Source organism: Aspergillus alliaceus, assembly GCF_009176365.1.
Source record: "Aspergillus alliaceus strain CBS 536.65 unplaced genomic scaffold BDW43scaffold_68, whole genome shotgun sequence".
NCBI lineage: Eukaryota > Fungi > Ascomycota > Eurotiomycetes > Eurotiales > Aspergillaceae > Aspergillus > Aspergillus alliaceus.
This window is the reverse complement of record NW_022474751.1, coordinates 48349-69540: the sequence shown is the minus strand read 5'-3', so window position 1 is coordinate 69540 and position 21192 is coordinate 48349. Positions and strand designations below refer to the sequence as shown.

Sequence of the window (21192 nt, the reverse complement as noted above, 5' to 3'; positions counted from 1 at the left end):
TCTGGACGCCGACCTATCGCAGAGACCCGCTCGTTATTGTCGCTATATGTATGTGACAAACAGGTGGCGTCAAAGACCAAAGTCGGTCACATTTCCAATGTCCAGCCAGTCCCAGCTCATCAAATCATCCAATGGGACATCCGGAACCCCCGTCCCGAAGGCGATCCCTGCTCGGTTCACAGCATCGATGACCTGCCCATCGGACATAGCGGAGAACTGCAGAGGCTCAGACCAAAAGAAAGGAGAAAACGGCGGCTGCGACGCTGGCGGCATGGCACTGTACCCACCCAAGGTTGGCGGCAATGCTCCGGTCATCTCTGCAGCGACTGTCACCCCTGGTTCATTCGGATATTGGAAATTAAGGCTACCTGAGCCTCGTCGAACTAGCTCTCGTAGATACCGTCCGTACAGAACAGACGCACCGCTCCTATGATTCGGGGTCGCTCCAATACGTTCCAATACACCTGCGGTTTCCTCGATCAGATGCCTTACACTTGGGGCCAGGCTTGATCGAGTATCCGTCGGTACCACGCTGAGGCTAAGGGCAGAGCATGCGGCGAAGGAAATCATAATGACCGTGTTGTTCGGCATCGATTTCAACCGTGATTCGCCTTGAATTGCTGCCCTCATCACGTTCAGAGCAGAGGAAAGGCCAGCTGCGCGAAAGAAACGCTTTACCTCAAGTGGTGCCGTAGGATGATTGATCACACCACCGTACGTTGATAATCGTGTATGCGTAACCAAAATTTCCACGTACGGTGGAAGGGAACTTGCTTTACATTGAATCAGCTCTCCGCTGTTGAGCAATACTCTTTGTTCAATGGTTGCCGACAAACCTACATTGACCTTCCCCAATCGCCGGCGCCCATGTCTCATACCAGCGATCATAAAAACTTTCTATCATGGTCTTGATACTAAAATCTCCGTGAGCAAGCGGAGTAAACAAGATTGTAGTCAGGATTATGCATACGTCTGAGCAGCTTCGGAGCCAGCATCGGCGATCTGGTAGCTATCGCAATTGGACTTAACTTTCTTGAAAAGGTCATCCTGTGGCCATCGTTAGATTTGGCCTATCAAGCAACGCGTAATAGAGTTGGCGTACTAGGTTTCTTCGGAGAACAGCCATCGAATTCATTGGCCCATCGCGAGAGTCTGCAAAGTTCGAGACATGCCATCTGTCACAACTTTCGATAAGAGCAGTTAGGGGAACGGTGTAGCTTCTTCCACGGGCTAAACATGCACTATAAACAGGACATCAGCTTTGGAACAGTGGCACGGCATATAGTACTCTGAGCCCAAGCTCTTACCCTCGTTCCAAAACAAACAAAGCAATCCAGGTCCTTTCCCGTCGCCGTAGTAGCCTCTGACCCCATTCCGAGCTTGGATCAACATCATCAAAGCCATCCATATGCAATGCTCTCGTTGCATCAATACAGTCAGCCTTGGCAAGCCGTCCTAGAACACCGCTATCAAAGCTAGTAGATGGTAGCACGATTTTGTTTAAAGACAGGTCCAGTGCAATTGCGAGTGCCATCGCAAGGTAGAAGCAGGTGTCATCATCGCCTAGGTAATTACCAGGGGCCATCCATGGAACATTTACCATGAAAGCTAGGACTATCTCCACAGATCTGAGACGTTTTGTCACAACCACCTGAGCCAGCCATCTACAGTGCCTGGACAATCTCTTAGATATGGCAGTTGCTGATGGTAAAAAGAGAGCGGCGGCAGCCATTATTGATGTGAAAAGAAAGGCTGATTGTGAACGCACGAAAGATGCAGTGTGGACGAGGGGGTCAAGGCCCCATCGTGTATGCGCAATATCTCGGTAGAAGCTAGGGTAATGTATAAGCCCAATCTGTACGAACAGTTTCATAAGTATTTCTGTGGTCATACAAAGCAAAGAGAGACTCGGCTTCGTTCAAGGTGACAAGACCAAGGTCAACAGGGTCCATGTCCGGGCCAAGGTCCAAATTTGCCTTGACAGGGGCAAAGAAGGATTTAGCCGCGGAGGCATTATCCTGGGAGCTATTCTGCGATACTTCTGCAGGCTGTGATGATGTCAAAGGGCGCCATTTATGAGCATCACACTCTTCTGTCGGTGATAGCTGAAGGTCAGACGCGCGCGCCAGTAGTTGCAATGGGTTCTCTGCATCATCTAGTGTCAAATTGTCACCCGTATCAATTCCACGGGGAGAAGGGGAATTGTGGGGTTGGTCGGTGTCCGATAAATCATCGGTCTCGCTTTGCAGCTGATGACCCTGTGTTTTGTTCAGTAAATCTTGGAGACTGGATATGATTTTCTGCGCGGCGTTAGATTCGAGTGCATCAGGGTTAGGTCGTTTGATAGCTTGTTCTATCTGATGTAAAGCCTTCTCAAGGCCCTTGCGTTTGCTAGCCATTGATGTGATCAGCAGGATCCGAAGGAAAATGGAAAGCTTCGTACTTTTTGACCCCTTTCTGCCTGCCAACATGGTGGCATGGGACAATACATTCCATAGCGGTTTGCTTGCACCTTTCACAACTTGTATCTCCAGGTGTGCGGTTGCATCGGACTTTGCTCTTTCTGCAATTAAGACATGCGGCCTGTCTTCCGCGGGATGTCTTGTTGACACCAGATCTCGCCACAGTGCCGTCCATCTCCTCTAGACTTGATAAACTTTAGATGTTCATGTTAAAAGATCTTAAAGGGTTGCAAGTAGTGAGTTTCGTTAAGGATGACTACTGTCCATAGAGAAGGCCCCCTATTGACCCGTATAATATTGATATGGAACGAACGATCTTAGTGTTAAGGTAGATCGGCAAACCGTATCGTAGTATATATGCCGGCACTGAGCCCCACAGGCCGGACGTATTGGCTGAGCCTAGAATATTAATTGAGCTATATGTGATGGTGGGGTGTAATACAGTATGTAGACTTGAGGTACTGAAAAAGAAAAAAGAAAGAAAAATGACGAGCAATATAGAACCGGTAGCAAAAAGACAAGCCGAACGCGGGGGTCGAACCCGCAACCTTGAGATACCGTGATGACTAAGAGTCTCACGCTCTACCGATTGAGCTAGCCCGGCGATTATTGTTGTCGGCTGCTCTTATTTAATATGATAAGCCAAAATATTCCATACAATTGCAAACGGATACGAAATGGCAAGGATATATCATTAGCGGAGTGATAACTAGCCCACAGCAAAGCATAAGGGAGATCCTAGATGCTGCGCAAGTATAGCTGCTCATTGTGTGGTCATCCCACAGCCATCACCAAAACATACTCGTCACCTGAAGGCCTCCCCACCCCCGCTCAGGCGACGGGTAAACATAGGTGAAGAGCAGATCAACATGGGGTTTGAAAACCACCGTCTTATTCGAACTCTGAAGAGAGCCGATGGGACTTCTAAAGCTAGCAACACATGAACGTGTGAACACTCAGTGAAATCTATATTGGATCAAGACGACAAAATGATAAGACCAGCCATCATCCGAAGCAGGGGAATAAGGAGGAAACGATGTACTCCGAATATACATTGGATCTCAAAATCAAGTAAGACGTACGCTGGACATCGCCTCAACTGATATAGCGGAGGGACGGGGAAGAAGATACGAACAATAAACGACCAGAGAGTAAGCATAAAAAGTGGGCATCACATCGTTAAGGTCCGTAGGATAGCAGCAAAGTCGACAAGAGGGATCCGCAATCAACATGCATATGGCGCGATACCACTCAAGCCAGCAGCCGTAGAAAATGCTGATCAAGGCAGGTGAACAAAAAGAGGGGCAGGAAGACTCAGCTCGCAGCCCTTAGGGCTCGCAGCCTTGCGCCCAAGCCATCCTCAAGGTCTGCCTCGGCCTGTTTCTGATCCTTGACATCTTCCTTGGGGGCCGTGTCTGCATCTAAGGCCATGCGCAAATCCACACCTGCATCATCAGCAAGCTGTTCCATGAGGCGATCAACGTCGGCTTCGCCCTCAGCGCCGTATTCTCGCATGGAAACACCTTGTGCAACATCCTCGATTGCGCTGCTCGCAATTTTGAAATCTTCCGAGCGTGCTAAAAAGTTGTTCGCATGGGAAACCAGCGCCTCAAGATTCACGCTTTTAGAGGCAGCATCCAAGCCCCGAGATGCTAGGGCTAGGGTGCGAGACGTATCACGAGTACTCTGTGCTGCTTTGAGCTCGTTGATAATAACATCTGCGCGGGCTGCTTCCTCCTTAAGGGTCACCTGTCTTCGTTTTTCGCGCACAGCAGAGGCTGCGTGGATGCGGGCGATTTGGAATTCACGATTTTTCATGGCTTTGTCGGCCTTCGCCTTCTCAGATTTGAAAGTTGATTCAGCACGAGCGGCCTCTTTCTTGAGCCGATTAGAGTGTAGCTGTCAAACCGAGGGAATGGATTAGTCGATCATTGAATGTGTATATATATATATATATATATTGAGGCATAATCAACAAAGTATAAAATCAAAATGGGCGAACAAATAAGGGCCACTGAGTAGGGAGTAAGAACACGTGAACCTAACACTCACTTTCACATTGGTACGTGCTTCGAAAATGGGATCCTTCCGAACCATCTTGTCGATCTCTAAATGGTCTAACAAGATGTATAATGGTTCAGTAGAAAGGGGAAAGGTAAAGAAGGAAACTGAAATTGAGATGTAAGAAAGGAGAGGGAAAAGCCAAGAAGAAAGCGGGAGGCAACATTCATCCCATTGTCGGGATTCGAGAAATAAGAGGGGGGAGGGCTTTCGGCGTGGCAAGGTCATCTGGATTCCCGTAAGGGTCAAGTTTGTATTGTTGAGTATACTATCTAACATTGTCCCAAAGGACGTAAAAATAAAAAAGAAATACACATATTAAATCCACACTTGATTCAGAATGAACTGTTTCAACATGAAATATCTACGTTTCAGCTACAGCGATACTGGACATGTGCATGGAAAACTTAGATTGGAACAAAACCTCTCAGCCGGCAGTGCTCTCATTCGTATTTGAGACGATTTAAAGGATTATTATTGTACAGGTAAACCCTCAACATTCCTTGTCCATAAGTAGAGACGTCAACGCCTCAGTATTATTTGAACGCCATGAACTCCGAGTACTCCCCTTACGCTTTCCCAAATTACTGTGCCGATCGATCTGCGTTGTCCTCAAACCATGCAAAATTTGCCTGCGTCGTCCCGGGTTCTCAAGTCGGTCTATCGTCCATAATAAGGTTAGCAACGACTCCCAGCTGCATCGAGCCCCCTGGGCATCGGCGACCGACATGCTTCCCCGAGTGAGACTTTCGCTAACAGCCAGCTGCAATGCTCTGCCCGTCGCATCGCGAAGTGGACGCGCCAAGGCTGGGTTGCACGCTAGAAGTCTTGCGAGAAGCCTCATCCGGAAGGCCGTGGGCCATCTCGATGCCCTCGAGGGTGACCGGCTCGGAGTCGAAATTAACCAAAGAATCAAATGGAAATGCTGATAGATCTCCTCCCTCGAGAACATCAAAGGCGAACCCGTCTTCAAGGACTGAAGAATCTGGCTCAACGGACGAATCACCGTGGAATAGGCGGTTGAAGTCATCGTCAGAAAGAGGAGCTGCAATGTCATCTGCAGGGTGATGTTTAAGCCCGGAGCCGAGATCAAAAAATGGGAGGGCGGTTCCATCTCCTTCGAGTCCAGCGACGGACACTGCAGGTCACACAACACCGCTGCAGGATGTTGTGCCACGTCGGAGGACTCAACCAGAGTGGAAGGCTTCAATGTGGGGGAATAATCGCTCAGAGATGGGGAAGGAAAGGGGATACGTTCGAGAGGAAGTTCGTCGCGCTCTTGCTTGAACAATGTAGGTGTGAGGGTGGGAGATGTTGTTGCCGGAGAGCCAGGCCTCGGGGTGTTGGCACGAGACCCGCGGACTTCGGCAGCTAATTGGGCAAGTTGTTGGCTCAGGCGGTTGTTCTCTGCTTCCATCTGAGACAACCGCTGAAGGAGAAACTGGTTCTGTTGTTCCATCTGTATCTTTTCATTCTCTAACTTCTCCATTTCAAGCCTCTTGCGCTCCCGGGAGGTCTGGGCCGCCGCACGATTCCGAAGGACTCGTTCAATACGGCGCTGTTCTTTCTCATCTTCTGTTTTGGCACGTTTCCTGGATCCGTAGGTCAGTTATGAACCCAGTAAATTTAGCGAGGTTAGTCAACATACCTAGGAGGCAAGTTGGTCTTGGGGACTGGGAGTTCCTGGCCCCATGACTTTCGCTTCTTCGCGGGCTTCTTCTCCTCTGTCTGGACTTCTTGCGTCTTCGAATCTGGGCTGTCCAACGATGTGTCGGCCGGGGAGACAGTTAACACCGGCACCTCCGATGCCGGGGTGCTGGGTAATGAGTCCACGGCGGACATGGTGTTCTCCATACTACAAGACGTGACGAATTTATGACGAAGGTCGTGATTCAGTAAGCTCGTGATAATTGACACTCTGGGGTGATGGCAAGATGATGAGAGCACGGCTTGTTCAGTAAAGATGTAATTCGATCACGTCCACAGGCCAAATCACAAGATCAGAGGCCACGCTGTCATAACGATTGAACATGCGGAGGCTAGGCCCCAGCTCAATAGACTTTTGAGGGGCAGAATTTGGGAAAGGACAAGTGTCCAGATTCAAAGAGGATAAGAGATGTCTGAAGGCCAGAGTGTCTTCGCTCAAGCGGAGGGAGGGGAGTGGTTGCCTCTTTAAAAGGCCAACGTGGTCTCATCAGCCGAGCCCCTGCAGTAAGGGGGCGGAGCCATGGTCGTCAGCCTAAAGGGACGGTACCAAATACCAATACCAAGACATACCGGAAGGAGTGATTTCTCTTTGGGGTTCTTTCGATGGAATGGTACTGACTCGGTAATCGTATCTTTGAACCTTCTGGAACAGCCCCTCGCCACCACTGTAACCCTCTTTACTTGCGACAGTGGGGAGGTCTCGGCTCCGTGTCCGAAATGACTACATCCAATAAGCCCTTCTGATTCACCCCTATGTGGGGGCCGTGAAACAGACCATTTTCTACAGAGTATCTAAACTTGGAATACGGGCTTGGTCTCTCGGAAGCCCGTCGGTTGATAGATACGTAGGTATTGGATTTATCTTGATTTTTATTTTTATTCCCCCGGTTGTACATATACATATGTATACTACTATCTCTTACAATTTACTACAGTCCTACTACTATATGCTAGGTTTAGATACATACATATATGTACAACACTGAGCGGATGGAATATGGATCCATTCTTCTTTCACTGGAAGACTCCACTGGTTTGATTTTGAGTCTTGAGGAGGGTTTTGTTTGTTTCTCCCTCTTTGCCCTTGGACAATGAAGGTGGGTTGGAATGCACCATCAAGTCTCACCTTTCTCTTGTCTTCATTCCAAACTCAATAAGTTCTTTCTCCCTTTGTCCTAGTTTCATTCGGCAGGAAAGAAACTTAGCATCAGCCACACTTGCCACTCCTTCTCGGGAGAACGATCCTAATATTGTTAAAGAAAGGGGGGGACCTCTGCATCTATGCTTACCTCTTCAAGGGAGATATAGTCTAGTCTATGCTCACTCTTCTGCATTACATTTCCGTATAAAGGACAGTTCCCCATTCTACCACAATTTCTTGCCCTGGTCAAAAACGTTCTGGTCTCTTCCGATCATCATCTCTCCGTAACCTACCAACCGTATTTGTAGATAATGAATGTTTGAAAGGTGAAATGAAATATGTGCAAGCAATTACACCGGGAATTCATGTAGCAGGAAATTGCTCTGGTTTTCATGGTGTGTTCAACCATTATCTCAAAATCACTGGCAATAAGCAACGATCTACTTCATACCATGGGAATATGTGCAAGAACCAAATAACAGAGAGATGAAACAGTAATCATGCCATCTTAACGCCCATCCAGATCACCATACATGACCAAAATCACAGAAAAAGTCAGACAAGGGGGGAAGGAATGGTAAGGATAAGAAGAACTTCACACGGCGCTTTTGAAAATTATCCATATACATCTGTCTCCTATATGGTGACGTCCATCGTATCATCTCCAGCATCCAAGGCCCCTTGCTTCTCTGGGTCAGGTATAACAACACCTCGTCCTCTGCCGGCTAACAGCTCCCGCCTTACTTCGGGTCCAATGTCTTTGTGTCCACGCACCAAGAGTAAGTCCAGGAGCGCCTCTCGTTGATCTTCGGTGATGTCATTGCGGTAGCGCTGTGCGAAGACCAAGAGGGACTGGTGCCAGAGAACGGGAAGCTTATACGCCTTGCCGGTGCCCCGCGAATGTCCGTTCGTCATCATCGAGTCCTCATCGTTGTCGCTAGCCCGGAAACGCAGGAAATGAAAGACAAGCGCATCGATAACCTTGTAAGGAAGCGCGTATTTCTTTTCCAAAAACACCCTAATAAACATATTTACCGCCCCGGTACTCTCCAACGACCTCAAAGACTGCTCTGCAGCAAGGTCACACATACGCAATAAGGCGGCCGCGGAATGTAATACAGGAATGGATACACGGGCAATAACCGAGGAGACAATGTGAGCTTCCCGCAACGTGCAAGTCCCACTGGAAACAAGGGGGAACAGTAGCCCCTTGAAGAAGCAGGCAGGTTTGTATAGCGCCTTCCGCAATGAGTTATACGTATGCACATTCAACTTTTTGGTCTCATGAATTTCTTCTCGAACCCGATCGAGGAGTACTGTCGAGATAAACTCTTGGGCGACTGCTGGTTTTGATGAGATGAAGATCCTAGTTCCGGCGTAAATAGCGTTGGCGGTCCATGACTCCGGTCGAGTAATGGAAAGGAGAGTTGGCCAGTTGGGAACAGAGGGGAGGATTTTAAACGGCTTTGGAAGTGGTCCGGATTTATAGCGAGAAAGGATCATACCGACTCTAGATTCCAATCAATATGTTGAAAGTCACTGGGTACATGATAATGATACTCACTTCTCATATACTTCGACCGCCTTAGCTGGTATCTGGACTGCATCTTCCGGTAGTCCCCCGCCCTGAACCAAGGGGCCGCTGTCTCCGTTTTGCTTTGCCTCATGTTCGGCAATCTTCTCAAGAATGAGATCGGCGAGGTTCGTGCTCTGACCACCTATGCCCTGTTCACTAGGATTAAATATAGGATCTTCGTCACCACCAGGAATGAATTTGTGAAACATGTCAAGATCATTTGGGTCGACCTCCTATTTGAAACGTTAATAATCATAGAATGGAATCATAGGGAATGTGTAATAGACAGACCACTTCTTCGATTTCTTCCTCATCGCCCCATTGGTCATCCTGGAACCTTTCATCATCTGATAAAGCTTCGTCATCCTCAAAGCGAGATTCAAAATCAAAAGCTGTATGATCTTTCGCTCCTATAGTTCTTATTGCCGTCCGTTGCTCAGCGGCATCCTCGTCGGCCAGTTCCTGCCCAATCTGCAAAATCTTGCGAGACATTTTCGCATCAATGAAACGTTCGCCATCCTCTTGATCTTCATCGGATCGGGAATTGTGTTTAATCTTTTTTCCAGACTGGGCCCGTAAATGGCCCATGGTCATAATGTCCTCAGCCAGAGGATTGTGTCTGCGGCCAGCAGCGGCCGAGCGTGATGATGTAGCTTTGGGCATCGTGAATGGCTTCCAAATATGGCACTGATAGGACTTGGTGCCAAATTCTGCTATATCATACTAAAATAATATAGAGCGTCTGGATGGTCGTAGAATCGAGCTTCTGCATGGGACCTAAGAATGTGTGTGAATTTCCTGATCATGTGATCTCGACTTTTCTGCAAAGCATTTTTTCTTCCGCACGAAGTGGAGTGTCACACTCACCGCTTTTGGTTCCGGCATAATGAGTGGTAGATGCTTCTTACCGCCCATTGCCCCTTATCAAATAGAATCCACCAACATTACTTTTCTGCCCAAGATACTGCGCTGACCGCCCTCAAACGCAGAGATATCGGTAGGACTGTTTCCGCTCTTTTGAGTTTCACTTCTCATGGCCCAATTAACAGCTCGTTGGCTGTATTTATCATACTATACCCAGTCCCCTTGATACTTGAAGGCCCAGTACAATTTTGTTTCCAAGAACACAAAATTCCTATCAACAAAGAGCTTTCCGTAGGTCAACTAGGTAAGTGGACTTGCCCCAAAGATACACTACTACAATAGTAAGACAAAGCTTTGCGCTTAATTTATTCAGTGTTATGGCTGGGAATCGCATACTGATGAATTGAAACAGCACTCGGATCTGCCAATAAACTATCCAACTTCGACTTCTTACCTGAACAGCCTCTCGAATGTACTGTCCATGCATCTGACCCGGCTTTTGGTTTATCGCAGACGCGCGGTTTCCTCAAAACTTGCCACTCCCCGCTCTTTGTTGCCAGCATCTTTTAAGGTTGGTGCTTTTCTTATATTGAAAGAATAGGAATCACCTGCCTCCTAGGTGCTATTTTCCAAGCCAAGCTTTCTTCCATTGCGATTGATTGAAACCTGTCTCGCCTCCCCTCACACTTGACCTCTGCAACACGGCCATAGAAAAGCAACAAATCAATGTTTTTCCACAGTAGGAGCTAGGGCCGTTGAAGCATTTCTTCATACCTGGTTTGACTGTTTCGCCAGTTCTGTTACGAAATCACGCCATTCAGCTATGGCATCCACGCAGCCGGCTGGGTCCTCCGCGCCCTCGTCGAATATAAATTCACCGATTCTCCCTCCCAGTGGTACACCATTCTTCAACGGACCTTTATTAGATACGAACTTGAGATCATCGCCTGCTCCCGCTAGTAATGCATCAGTACAAGCCGACGGTCCAAGGTCGAAGCGCAATAAACGCGACAGTCGTAAAAAGCGCGAAGCCAAGGGATTAGATCAAGAAGCCGTACCTACTAAAAGGAGAGCAGCTGTCGTTCAGAATATCGCTCTGCCCAGTTCAGATCTCAATATTCTTAGACCTCTGCTGCTTGCTGAGCCAAGGCCATCAGATTTATTACCCCCGCAACGTCGGCAGCTGAACCTTGTGAGCCAGAAAACATCGGAGGTAATTGGCCAGAGTTGGAGCTTCTACGAAGTTGTTGATAAGCTTACAAATAAAAATGGGTTTCGCTATAGCTATGCCATAGCCGATCCAGGCTTTCCACATATTAAATACCGCCAGACCGATGTTCGTCCTTACAAGGCTCGCTTCAGCTTTGAGGATTCGCCAGCGGCGATCCTCTTCAATGAAGACGCGCTTGCTGTTACTACCAACGGACCATGGCACACTGCGCGCGCTAACGTCTGCGCGCGCGAAGGAACATTTTACTACGAGGCACGCATCATTAGCGGCGTAATGAGTGATGCGCAGACAGCACCTACTAACGGAAGCTCTCGCTTGCCGTCAAAAGGCCATGTCCGTCTTGGATTCGCGCGAAGGGAGGCGGATCTGGACGTTAATGTGGGGGTGGACTGCTATGGCTATGGGATCCGTGATGTGAATGGCGAGGTGGTCAACCGAATGCGCTGCGAGTATTTTTTCCCCAAAGGCGAATCAATCCGCGAAGGAGATGTCATTGGCATGCTTATCACTCTTCCGCCACTTTCGCTCCACAAGAAAGTCGTCGAAGGCACATACGATCCTTCCATCGATGGAAACGCTTTAACCCCCAGTTCAGAACCACCAGCGGCAACGAACGTTATCCGCGACCGGATTCCTTTTCACTACAAGTCTGACTTCTGTTGGCAGCAGTCGAATGTATTCCCCACAAAACAGTTACGTGATTATGCTTTCAATCTTAAAGAAACGCCTACATTCGGACCACCTTCGCCGATGAACACCGAGGATGCATCTTTGCGTACGCTGCCGGGCTCAAGTATCACAATATACAAAAACGGTGTGGAAATGGGCACCCCATTCAAAGAGCTGTATGCTTTCCTACCACCCGCCAGTCGGCTCGCCAATGGGACCAATAATTTAGGTCTTGGTGAGCGAGAAAACGCGGATGATGGAATGATCGGATATTACCCCGCTGTCAGCTGCTACGGCGGTGGTGCGGTTGAGTGCCGCTTTGAAGGCCCGTGGTGGGTTGGTCCTCCTCAAGCAGAGAGCGGCGAGCTGATCCGAGGGATTGGAGAACGCTTCGACGAACAGATAGTCGAAGATGTCGTGGCTGACATTGTCGATGAAGTCGAGGCTATGCTTGTGTGGGGTGGGGTGGACGGTGATGTTGTTGGCAATGCTCAAATGGACGGCTCTGGTACTGGTGTGGTTGGAGGCCCGGAGGTTCTAAAGGGGGGTGTTGGCGCTGCCTACGAATCTGCCGTTTCTGCTGGTCCTGGAACAGGCCCTTCAACCATAGAGAATAGTGTCGGCAACGAAGGTTCCCCTGATGTAGGTCCTGGACAGAGTACCTTTGAAGATACGGCCAGTATCGGTATAGTAGGCACACCGAATACAGAGGAACCCGCTGCTGATGTTGAAAACACCATAGTGCAACGTGATGTTGAGATGTCGTGAATGAAGCATTGGCCTCCGTCCATCTACATGGGAGTGGTTAACGTACGATGTGCAGTTTGCAGCACTCGCCTTCTATTGTTCTTTTCATGTTTACAGGATTTTGGACCATGTATATTATTCGGAATGCGTTGGTTAGATTGCGATACCATGAACGAGGCACCGATTTCAAAATGCGGCTTTCATGTTTCTGCTGCCCTTCATCTACAGGCACTGATAACCAAGACACGATATCTAAGGACACCCGACGTAAAAATAAAGATACGGCCGCATTACCCTTTCCAGATATATGCAGCTGACGAAAAAAGCCTAGAACATTTTACCCTCGAGTAATTCTCCCACCTTCATTACCAGTTCGTCATCCCCGTATTGACCGACTATTTGAATGCCTGCTAACTCCGTGTCATTGGAGCCCTGGTTGCGATCACCACGGACGGTGACTGGAACAGACATGGCTGGAAGACCAGCCAGACTGGCAGGAACGGTAAAGACATCATTCATATACGCTTCTAAGGGCGAGGCTGCAGTGTCCGAATTTGTCAGCTCCGATATGCGCGGCGGAGCTGATGGAGCAGTCGGGCAAATGAGAATGTCTACGCCAGTATGTTTGCGCGGACTTTCCATGTTCAACCGAGGATACGCCAACGGCTGCTTCGTTTGAAATACGGAATTGAAGTCATGCTGCACGAGTCGTCGAACACGCTGAGCTTGAATGAAATAATTATCCATAGCGTCAGCACTCAAGCTGAACGCACCCAGGACGATCCGCCTCTTGACTTCAGAGCCAAATCCACGTCCTCTCGTATTGGCGTACAGATACCCATCCGGCTGTCCATGACTATCCGGACCATCGAAACGAGATCCGTACCTGACACCATCGTACTTGGCCAAATTTGAGGAAGCCTCGGCAGGCGCAAGCACATAATATGCTGACAAGGCCAGTTTTGTCGTCGGTAGGGAGACTGCATAGATACTGTGACCTTGTTGCTGCATATAAGCTAGGGAACGTGACCAAGCGCGCCGGACGGAAGGGTGAAGTTCGGATATGTTATATTCTATGGGAACTCCGATTCTGAGGGGGGCGGAGTTTAGTCGAGATGCGCAAGGGGGGGAGTGAAGATATGAAAGTATCCGAGACCGAGAAAATGGAGAGAGACTAGTTGGATCGCGTGGATCATGTTGATTCACAATATCTAAACGCGCATTAGTCACCCAAGCGGAATGAGACGTGGCATGGGAAACGCTATGGAACGCACCGAAGACATCGCGAACGCTGGTCGTGTTTCTCCCCAGGATCCCAACCGTGTCCAATGAGTTAGCATATGCGACCACACCCCATCGCGAGATCAATCCGTAAGATGGCTTGAACCCAACTATCCCAGTGTATGCGGCCGGAAGGCGAACAGACCCGCCAGTGTCTGTACCCAACGCTCTGCCGGGTGAATCATTCAGTAAACATAAACATGTTTTGGGGAAGATAGCGAGAAGAAAGCATACGCATAACATTGGCCTGTGGCGACTGCAACTGCACTCCCTCCAGAACTACCACCGGCTGACAGGGGTTCGGTATCGTCGTCCTGGCGTAAACTTTTCACCGGTCCAAATCGCGAATGGATCGAATGGGAACCCATGCCAAATTCATCGAGATTTGTCTTTCCAGCCACGACAGCGCCCGCATCTTCCAATTGCTCAACGACGGTCGAGTTGAACGGACTGGTGAAATTCTGGAGCATTCCGGACGCGCATGTTGTCGGAAGGTCACGAGTACATATATTATCTTTGATGGCAATCAATCGGCCGTCCACTTTCGATCTAGGCTTTCCTAAGCGGGAGGGGAAAAAAACAACCGTCAGTGCCGACAACACTAAAATGATATGGAATGATCCAACTTGCTTTGCTCAATCCGGCGATCTGCATCTTGTACCCGTTCCCGCCAGTGTCCCGAAGGCGACAGGGCAGTTATAAAAGCATTGAGGGTAACATAGAAATTCTGATTGGCGATGCATCTCTCAGCTTCCCGCAAAAGGGACATTTAGGGTAAAACTTTTGGGAGGTGTGGGAACCAAAAAGCCGAGGTTCGAGTGTAGAAGAGGTCATACGGGAATACGTTCAAGAACCAGTTCGCGTTTAGTGTCCATCGGCCCGAAGGCGCAACGACGTCATTTATTATTAGATTTTAATTCTCTCATTGCTTCTCTCCATTCCTGACCCCAGCCTTTCTTTTTTTTTTTTTTTTTACTTCTTCTAGAGATTCGCCGACCATATCAAGCTGTCATCATGTTCTCGCGTGGTGTAGTGCAATCCACCTATCGCAGCAATGCGTCCCTTTTCTGGAAAGCTTTTAGGGCTGCCTCAGCTCCTGCTATTACACGAGGAACGCTGCCGGGCGCATTGACTACGGGTAGAAGATACATTTCAGTCTATGGCTACACACAAGCTAAAGCATTAGTGTACTCGCGATATGGCGAACCCAAAGATGTTCTACGGTATGTGCTCTCGGAAGTTCCGCAAGAAAGCCAACAGGGATATAAGAACTACTAGCTTCCTAACCAATCCACCTATAGGCTCCACAAACATTCTATCTCTCCTCCACACGGGTCGCAGGTTACTCTACGCCTTCTTGCAGCACCTCTGAACCCAGCCGATGTGAACCAAATTCAGGGCGTGTATCCGAGCAAACCGCCTTTTCAGACGGCCCTTGGCACCCAGGATCCATGCGCTGTGGGCGGAAACGAGGGCGCCTTTGAGGTCATTGCGACGGGCTCCGGTGTCAAAACACTTAGCAAGGGTGACTGGGTCGTCATGAAGCAGACGGGACAGGGAACCTGGCGCACACACGCTCAGATGGAAGAGTCGCAGCTGATTAAGATTGAGGACACAGACGGGCTGTCGCCACTTCAGATTAGCACAGTCAGCGTCAATCCAGTCACAGCCTACCGCATGATCAAGGACTTCTGCGAATGGGATTGGATGCGGAGTGGAGAAGAATGGTTGATTCAGAACGGAGCCAACAGTGGTGTTGGTCGCGCTGTTATTCAGCTCGCGCGGGAATGGGGCATTAAGACGATCAATGTTGTCCGCGAGAGGAAGACCCCCGAGGAAACGGAGGCTCTGAAGTCTGAGCTCCATGAGCTAGGCGCGACGGCAGTGGTGACGGAAACAGAATTGCTTTCAGGAGACTTCAAGAACATGTTGAGCGGGCTCACCCGCAACGGGAGGGAGCCAATTCGACTTGCCCTGAATTGCGTAGGTGGTAAGAATGCCACCGCACTGGCAAAGGCTCTGAGCCCAGGTTCTCACTTAGTCACATACGGGGCAATGTCGAAGCAGCCGGTTTCCCTACCTTCCGGGCTACTTATCTTCAAGAATCTTGCCTTCGATGGATTTTGGGTTAGCAAATGGGGGGATAAGCATCCTCAACTCAAAGAGAACACCATCAACGATGTGCTACAGTTAACCCGGGCAGGAAAATTCAAGGACATCCCCGTAGAGGAAATCAAGTGGGCCTGGGACACAGACAGCACTGCGCTCACCGCTGGTGTGCAGGAAACTTTGAGTGGTTACCGCAGTGGAAAGGGCCTATTCAAGTACGAGGGTGGGGACTGAAGCACTTGCCGCGACGCTGGTAGTTATGTATCAAATGAATCTCATGCGCGTTCTTCTTATATCTAACCGCAGTTGCGTAGAACGCTTGGAACAGAAATAATACATAGCGGTGGCCGAAAAGGCACTTTCCCCTTAATGCTTCATACTTCCTTACAAGACCAGTTGTCCTTCACCCAATCCAAGATAAGATTCGTCAACGTCGTAGCCGGCATATACACATTACTATCCCGCGTGAAGTCTACACCTAGCCCCGCGAATTTGGCTGCGAGAGCCAGATATGGTTCTATGAAATCAATGTATACGAGATCCACTGTCTTTGGCACCGAGGACGCATTGGTGGGGATCAGAGCATGGATACAATTTGGGACACGGTAGAACGAGATGGGCAAATGAATCGTGTCATCGCCATCCGAGCCCTGGTCGTCGGTTGTAGTGTACCCAGGGATAAGCTTCGGTTTGGAATGATCGCTGCTCAGCAGTGACGCTTGATCTGTAAGGTAATTAGTGGTTTCCAAGCCGAAGCTGTCATCAGGGACTCTATCATGGAGATAGGCTGATTGTTCTGGGGGCGCGAGTCCCTGGGCGATGATGCTGGATCGATCGTCAGTCAGAATCTGCGGTTGTTTGTTTAAGACCTCGACTATCAGAATCGCTATTTCGTAAGGGATATTCCTAACATAACGGAAACCGCTAGTAAACGGGGACACTATAAATGTCGAATCCTGCGTGAAAGGCCCCCTGAATATGTCAAAACGAATGGCGCCCGTGTTGACGATAGCAAGAGCCGGCTTGCCAGCGCGAGAATCATCTCGTAACGAGTTGGGCAGCACCTGCCGTTCGAGCCAAGTGTAAATACTATCCTGACTTGGATATTTGACGCGTGACATCCAAAGATCCCGAGGCGCACAGCCATGTACCTTATCGAGCTGAAGAGTGCTCCTGGATTTCTGAATAAGCCAAGATACATTCCGACCATGCTCCGTTGGAAACGTTTCCTCGTTTAGGCCGGTATGGTGATAAAAGGAATAAAGGTTATTATCAATATATCTTCGGCTAAAGGTTGGGGTTGTCAAAGTAGGTTTCACCTGCCGTTCGGTAGTGGACAGGCCATCGATTGACATGAAACCGATCGTTTCCATGAATCGACCACTTGCCAACCCAAACGCCTTAGAGTCATATCGGGCAAAATCGCGGATATGATAGTGGCCACCAAAGAATTGAATAGGGGTATCCCAACGGGCCGTCCTAATCTCTTTAAAGACAGCGTCGTACTCCTTGGAATGAACGGGGACGTGCCCGATCACCAAAAAGAGATCAACTTCCTTATCCCTGATAGCTTCCTGGAACCAATCCTCTTTGATAGTCTCTTCCACCGGTTTTACCATGGTGTTGTTGTAGTTCTTTGTAAAATCGAAAAGAAAGCCGAAAGCAATGATACGGATACCTTGTTGCTGGGTCGTGAACTTCTTGAACCGAGGAGCCAACGGCACAGTCTCTTTGGTTACAGGATGTATAATATCAATATTCGAAGCTAGGTAGTTTCCGCGAAAATTAGGGACCGTAGTAAGAAGTTCGGCCTCAGAGGTGTTCTGTTTATACAGTTCATGATTACCAGCCGACAACAGGTCGATAGGCTGTTGTCGCAGAATCTCCGAAATATAGACGCCTTTAGGCTCTGACGAGTCATAAAGGCCATTGCCTTCCACCCTGTCACCAGTGTCTATGATCAGTAAATCTTGCCCTTGTGCCTCGGCCTTCTCTCGCATTCTGGTAGCGAAGGAGACATAGTCCCCCCAGTCTGCGGCATAGGAGGGTCTATAGCGCGTTCAATCAGTATTACATGGCCTCGAAAGTGTATCTTTTTTTGTCATCCATGACCAATGCATTGGGGCATACTCCTGGAGATGACCGGCCAGCCAGCCATGAGTATCTGTAGTGTGAAGGAAATTAAGCTGTCCCCATTTCAAGTCACGCAAAGGAGACGCAATGGGCTCCGGAACGGAAGGTTGATGAGCAAGGATGGGGGAGACGAGGGCCACGAAAAAGGGAAGCACATGCGAATAGAATCGATCGCAGATCATCCTTCCTTGATTGATTGATGAAACAGAGAGAGGAGTATAGGAACGGAGTACGGAGTTTAGCGTTATCATCTTCCTCTGGGTCCTAGTTAGTACATTACCAACGGAATGAGCCGCCGGTGAGGACCGCCCGGGCTTAGTCATCCCCAGCCCAACAGTCTGCTTGAAATGCTCACCAAAAACTAAAATCCCCATTGATTGACGACCAAGTCCTGAAACAACGGTATTGCGAAACCCTTCGCTCCGGCATCTTCTCTCCTTTATATCTTGCGGAGTCCTTGTGAACACCCTCTCGTCTGCTCGATTTAGATGTCCTTCAGCCCGGCCATGGCTGCTCCCCGACTTTTCCGCCCTGCAGCTCGTCTGCTTTCATCGCGTCTCTCTGCGCCTCTGCGTCCTGCGTTCCCCCAACCAGCATGCGCTCCCTCGATCCTGCGCTTCCGGGGCTATGCTACGGAAGGTGGTGTTAAGGAAGTCACTGTTCGTGATGCATTGAACGAAGCTCTCGCCGAGGAGCTGGAGACCAACCCGAAAACGTTTATCCTAGGAGAGGAGGTCGCACAGTATAACGGAGCGTATGGCTTGCCCTTTGGAGGAGCACGATTTAATTCGAGTGATAACGCTGACATTTGCGTCTTACAGATACAAAGTGACGAGAGGTCTTTTGGATCGCTTCGGCCCCAAGAGAGTCATTGATACGCCTATCACAGAAGCGGGCTTTTGCGGTCTGGCGGTTGGCGCCGCTCTTGCTGGACTGCACCCCATTGTAAGTTTATGTCGACTAGATACTTAACGGTTGAATCCTAGATGCATTCAGGAGGCTGATATGAAGCTTGAATATATAGTGCGAGTTCATGACCTTCAACTTCGCCATGCAGGCTATCGATCAAATCATCAACTCTGCCGCTAAGACCCACTACATGTCTGGAGGTATCCAGCCTTGCAACATCACTTTCCGTGGCCCGAATGGATTCGCCGCCGGTGTTGCCGCTCAACACTCACAGGACTACTCGGCTTGGTATGGTAGCATTCCCGGACTGAAGGTTGTTTCGCCGTGGAGCTCTGAGGACGCCAAGGGTTTGTTGAAGGCTGCTATCCGTGACCCCAACCCGGTCGTCGTTCTGGAGAATGAGTATGCGTGATTCCAGCAAGTGCAATATGAGGCAAGTTATTTGGTACTGACAATGTATAGGCTTTTGTACGGTCAGGCTTTCCCTATGAGCGAGGCCGCTCAGAAGGACGACTTTGTCCTGCCCATTGGCAAGGCTAAGATTGAACGCCCCGGAAAGGATCTGACTATCGTTTCTCTCTCTCGTTGCGTTGGGCTTTCCCTGAACGCTGCCGCTGAGCTGAAGCAGAAATATGGTGTTGAAGCTGAGGTGATCAACCTCCGTTCCGTTAAGCCCCTTGACGTCGAGACAATCGTCCAATCGCTCAAGAAGACTGGCCGTATCATGTGCGTCGAGTCTGGGTTCCCTATGTTCGGCGTCTCCTCGGAAATCCTGGCCTTGGCCATGGAGTATGGTTTCGACTACCTCACGGCCCCTGCCGTTCGGGTCACCGGTGCTGAGGTGCCTACTCCTTACGCCGCTGGCCTTGAGCAGATGAGCTTCCCCCAGGTGGATACCATTCTTGGCCAAGCCACCAAGCTTCTGCGCTTGTAAGCTGGCTCAAAGGTGAGAAGTGGAGATAAAGAAAACCGAGTAATAGAACCCTGTGTCCAGTACTGTTTTACCGTTGCATACATCTCTTTTGTTTTCGGGGGGCCTTGCGCTAAATCCTCGTGTTGGGAATCTGTACGACTATAAGAAAGAATCAACCTCATTTACATTTCCAGAATCTACTACCCAACACGTCTATACCTTGGAACATACTTTCTCTGCCTCGGTTTAGAGTATTGTGAGGACTCTTAGGTTTACTTCCGTTCCTATCAAGAATGTCTAAACGCGCTATAAGAAGGGCAATAATTTGACGGCTCATCAGAATATCTATATTGCCGCCTATAGATGTATCAGAGGGTATATATATAAAGCGGCAAAGTTGTGCTTACAAACACATGGATGATTATTCAATGGTTCAAGACTTGCCTTCGAAAAAATATTTTTGCAAATAGAAAGAATTCGCGTCCCTAACAAGACCGTCAGCCCTCCTTTCATAATCTTCGTTGGAGGAATATACCCTCCCTCTAGACCACACTAGCCTCCGCTAGTATCTTTTTGGTGCCTACACAGCCAGAGAAGCAGCCCGTAGGCTTGAGGGGATCATAGTAGCCGCCGCCCACTGTATCACCCGCATATTCCCCATCTGTATCACTTTCTTCAAAATCATACTGGGTGCTCGAGCCACGAGTGTGAGCACGGTGGCTCTTCTCGATTGCTTCGGGTATGTCATCGCCTTCTTCTTCCTCCTCATCATCATCCCCGAGTACATTTTTCTTCGTCGGTGCTGCTGGAGTTACAGGGCCTTTGACTGTCGTAAAGGAGCTCTTGAACCCCCCCTTCTTGAAACCTCCCCCACCGCCAGAGCCAGCCCCCACAGCGGTATTATCTTTGTCAATAACTCTTAGCCCGGCCTCTGCGTCCGCTCTCCTCTCCGCTCTCCTAGCCTTCTCCGCGGCATTTGGATCCCGAGAGAGTTGTTTGAGATCCTGAAGGCGTTTGCGATGCTGATGGTCGTAGGAAGAGATATGCGCTTCGTACTCCGGATGCCGAGAGTAAGATTTGTTGCAAAGTGTACAGGTAAAAGAACTTAACGCGGAGCGCGCAGATTCAGTCTGGCATGGATTAGCTAAAAGGGACTAATTCTCTTGGTCTATGGGGTTGGGTCGCACTTTGGGCGCGGGATTGGTAAAGCCGCGCTGTTTTTTGTGTAAGCCTATCGCCATCCTTTATATCTTTTACGACAATATAAACATACAGGTGCCATCCTTTGCGAGCACGTGATCAGAGGGTTTCCAAAGAATAGAAACTAATGAAACAAATTTGATACGTGGAGATGCGAACAGTCTCTGAACGAGGATGGCAATAGTTACT

The 21192-nt window shown here is 49.2% G+C and overlaps 10 protein-coding genes and 1 non-coding gene across 11 annotated transcripts; 3 read left to right on the top strand and 8 right to left on the bottom strand.

The window, feature by feature from the left end:
• Window positions 1-69: 69 nt before the first annotated feature.
• BDW43DRAFT_304046 (uncharacterized protein) lies at window positions 70-2637 on the bottom strand (the record flags this gene model as incomplete). The annotated part of the gene is made up of 7 exons (XM_032045530.1): window positions 70-773; window positions 841-914; window positions 971-1047; window positions 1103-1241; window positions 1308-1832; window positions 1894-2391; window positions 2444-2637. The coding sequence occupies 7 exons, from the start codon at window positions 2635-2637 to the stop codon at window positions 70-72; spliced, it is 2211 nt and encodes a 736-aa protein (XP_031895067.1).
• Window positions 2638-2982: 345 nt separating this feature from the next.
• BDW43DRAFT_t213 lies at window positions 2983-3066 on the bottom strand. The gene has a single exon. It is a non-coding gene; the product is annotated as a tRNA-Lys (tRNA).
• A 7-nt stretch (window positions 3067-3073) lies between these two features.
• BDW43DRAFT_291820 (putative SNF7 family protein Fti1/Did2) lies at window positions 3074-4687 on the bottom strand. The gene is made up of 2 exons (XM_032043654.1): window positions 4515-4687; window positions 3074-4361 (listed from the first exon to the last, which is right to left on the bottom strand). Exons 1-2 carry the CDS (start codon window positions 4557-4559, stop codon window positions 3777-3779), a joined length of 630 nt encoding a protein of 209 aa, XP_031895066.1. The 5' UTR covers window positions 4560-4687; the 3' UTR covers window positions 3074-3776.
• Window positions 4688-4902: 215 nt separating this feature from the next.
• Window positions 4903-6702, bottom strand: hacA (transcription factor HAC1). The gene is made up of 2 exons (XM_032043653.1): window positions 6172-6702; window positions 4903-6115 (listed from the first exon to the last, which is right to left on the bottom strand). The coding sequence occupies exons 1-2, from the start codon at window positions 6375-6377 to the stop codon at window positions 5017-5019; spliced, it is 1305 nt and encodes a 434-aa protein (XP_031895065.1). The 5' UTR covers window positions 6378-6702; the 3' UTR covers window positions 4903-5016.
• A 1232-nt stretch (window positions 6703-7934) lies between these two features.
• BDW43DRAFT_220404 (snoRNA-binding rRNA-processing protein ENP1) lies at window positions 7935-9711 on the bottom strand. The gene is made up of 3 exons (XM_032039395.1): window positions 9239-9711; window positions 8936-9180; window positions 7935-8881 (listed from the first exon to the last, which is right to left on the bottom strand). The coding sequence occupies exons 1-3, from the start codon at window positions 9608-9610 to the stop codon at window positions 8008-8010; spliced, it is 1491 nt and encodes a 496-aa protein (XP_031895064.1). The 5' UTR covers window positions 9611-9711; the 3' UTR covers window positions 7935-8007.
• Window positions 9712-10466: 755 nt separating this feature from the next.
• Window positions 10467-12632, top strand: BDW43DRAFT_220354 (SPRY domain-containing protein). Its single transcript, XM_032039394.1, has one exon. It carries the CDS (start codon window positions 10635-10637, stop codon window positions 12477-12479), a length of 1845 nt encoding a protein of 614 aa, XP_031895063.1. The 5' UTR covers window positions 10467-10634; the 3' UTR covers window positions 12480-12632.
• Window positions 12633-14616, bottom strand: BDW43DRAFT_220330 (glutamyl-tRNA(Gln) amidotransferase subunit HER2). The gene is made up of 4 exons (XM_032039393.1): window positions 14370-14616; window positions 13974-14298; window positions 13733-13908; window positions 12633-13669 (listed from the first exon to the last, which is right to left on the bottom strand). Exons 1-4 carry the CDS (start codon window positions 14506-14508, stop codon window positions 12786-12788), a joined length of 1524 nt encoding a protein of 507 aa, XP_031895062.1. The 5' UTR covers window positions 14509-14616; the 3' UTR covers window positions 12633-12785.
• Window positions 14617-14698: 82 nt separating this feature from the next.
• BDW43DRAFT_220185 (enoyl-[acyl-carrier-protein] reductase) lies at window positions 14699-16152 on the top strand. Its single transcript, XM_032039390.1, has 2 exons — window positions 14699-14962; window positions 15041-16152. The coding sequence occupies exons 1-2, from the start codon at window positions 14754-14756 to the stop codon at window positions 16080-16082; spliced, it is 1251 nt and encodes a 416-aa protein (XP_031895061.1). The 5' UTR covers window positions 14699-14753; the 3' UTR covers window positions 16083-16152.
• On the bottom strand, window positions 16153-18533 carry BDW43DRAFT_220222 (metallophosphoesterase family protein). Its single transcript, XM_032039391.1, has 3 exons — window positions 18337-18533; window positions 17979-18238; window positions 16153-17897 (listed from the first exon to the last, which is right to left on the bottom strand). Exons 2-3 carry the CDS (start codon window positions 18230-18232, stop codon window positions 16223-16225), a joined length of 1929 nt encoding a protein of 642 aa, XP_031895060.1. The 5' UTR covers window positions 18233-18238; window positions 18337-18533; the 3' UTR covers window positions 16153-16222.
• Window positions 18488-19824, top strand: BDW43DRAFT_316076 (pyruvate dehydrogenase (acetyl-transferring) subunit E1 beta; the record flags this gene model as incomplete). Its single annotated transcript, XM_032048199.1, has 4 exons — window positions 18488-18735; window positions 18803-18926; window positions 19006-19292; window positions 19353-19824. The coding sequence occupies 4 exons, from the start codon at window positions 18488-18490 to the stop codon at window positions 19822-19824; spliced, it is 1131 nt and encodes a 376-aa protein (XP_031895059.1).
• Window positions 19825-20059: 235 nt separating this feature from the next.
• On the bottom strand, window positions 20060-21186 carry BDW43DRAFT_220318 (putative C2H2 finger domain protein). Its single transcript, XM_032039392.1, has 4 exons — window positions 21077-21186; window positions 20991-21017; window positions 20211-20933; window positions 20060-20160 (listed from the first exon to the last, which is right to left on the bottom strand). The coding sequence occupies exons 1-3, from the start codon at window positions 21083-21085 to the stop codon at window positions 20346-20348; spliced, it is 624 nt and encodes a 207-aa protein (XP_031895058.1). The 5' UTR covers window positions 21086-21186; the 3' UTR covers window positions 20060-20160; window positions 20211-20345.
• Between the last annotated feature and the right edge of the window lie 6 nt (window positions 21187-21192).